The sequence below is a fragment of the Pyrgilauda ruficollis genome, unplaced genomic scaffold, assembly GCF_017590135.1.
Source record: "Pyrgilauda ruficollis isolate IOZ18807 unplaced genomic scaffold, ASM1759013v1 scaffold6408, whole genome shotgun sequence".
In the NCBI taxonomy this organism is placed as follows: Eukaryota; Metazoa; Chordata; class Aves; order Passeriformes; family Passeridae; genus Pyrgilauda; species Pyrgilauda ruficollis.
The window spans coordinates 1-895 of NW_024528165.1; the positions used below are offsets into that span (position 1 = coordinate 1).

The window sequence follows — 895 nt, forward strand, 5'->3', positions numbered from 1 at the left end:
GGAGGTGGCACTCGGTGACACGGCGGGGACCGAGCCCAGCGGCGCTCCCCGCCCTGACCGGGGCTCGGGGGCTCCCCCAGCCGGTTTCCAGCAGGTGTACCTGGAGCCGCTGCTCAAGTTCCACGAGAGCCTGCGGCGGCTGCGGCTGCACGAGGCCGAGTACGCCCTGCTGCAGGCCATGCTGCTCTTCTCGCCAGGTGAGCCGCCCCGGGGGGACACGCGGGGACACCCCGATGTCCCCAAGGCCCCGCTGAGGTCACCCCGCGCTCCCTCCAGACCACGCCGGCATCGCCCAGCGCGATGTCATCGACCAGTTCCAGGAGAAGGTGGCGCTGACCCTGCAGAGCTACATCGAGCACCGGCATCCCCCCCCCGAGGGCAGGTGAGCGCCGGCACGGGGCGGCAGCGTCCCCAGAGGGGGACGGGGACGGCCACCAGGGCCGGCTGGATGTCCCCCGCGTGTCCCCAAGGTTCCTGTACGCCAAGCTGCTGCTGCTGCTGACGGAGCTGCAGACGCTGAAGGTGGAGAACACGCGGCAGATCCTGCACATCCAGGACCTGTCGGCCATGACGCCGCTGCTCTCCGAGATCATCAGCTGAGCGCGGCCCCCCCCGTGTCACCCCCCCGGTCCCCAAGTGTCACCCCCGGCCGCCACCGGGCACAGAGTAAAGCTCCTTTATTTATCCGGGCTCCCGGGTGTGTCACCGCAGGGAAACTGAGGCACGGCCGTCGTGGCGCTGGGGACAACGGGGACCCCCAGTGGCAGCGGCCACCCCCAGGAGGTGGCACTGGGGACAACGGGGACCCCCAGCCCTCCCGTGGCGCTGTCACTCGCTGTCCCCAGCCCGCCGTGTCCCCACGGGTCCCTGTGGCACCTGCATGGCCCGGCCTGGC

At 71.5% G+C, this 895-nt stretch overlaps 1 protein-coding gene across 1 annotated transcript; it reads left to right on the forward strand.

The window, feature by feature from the left end:
* Positions 1-4: 4 nt before the first annotated feature.
* On the forward strand, positions 5-782 carry LOC121362584 (nuclear receptor subfamily 1 group I member 3-like; the record flags this gene model as incomplete). Its single annotated transcript, XM_041484208.1, has 3 exons — positions 5-197; positions 277-382; positions 471-782. Coding segments are annotated over 3 exons (429 nt in total), but the record flags the coding sequence as incomplete, so codon positions are not given.
* Between the last annotated feature and the right edge of the window lie 113 nt (positions 783-895).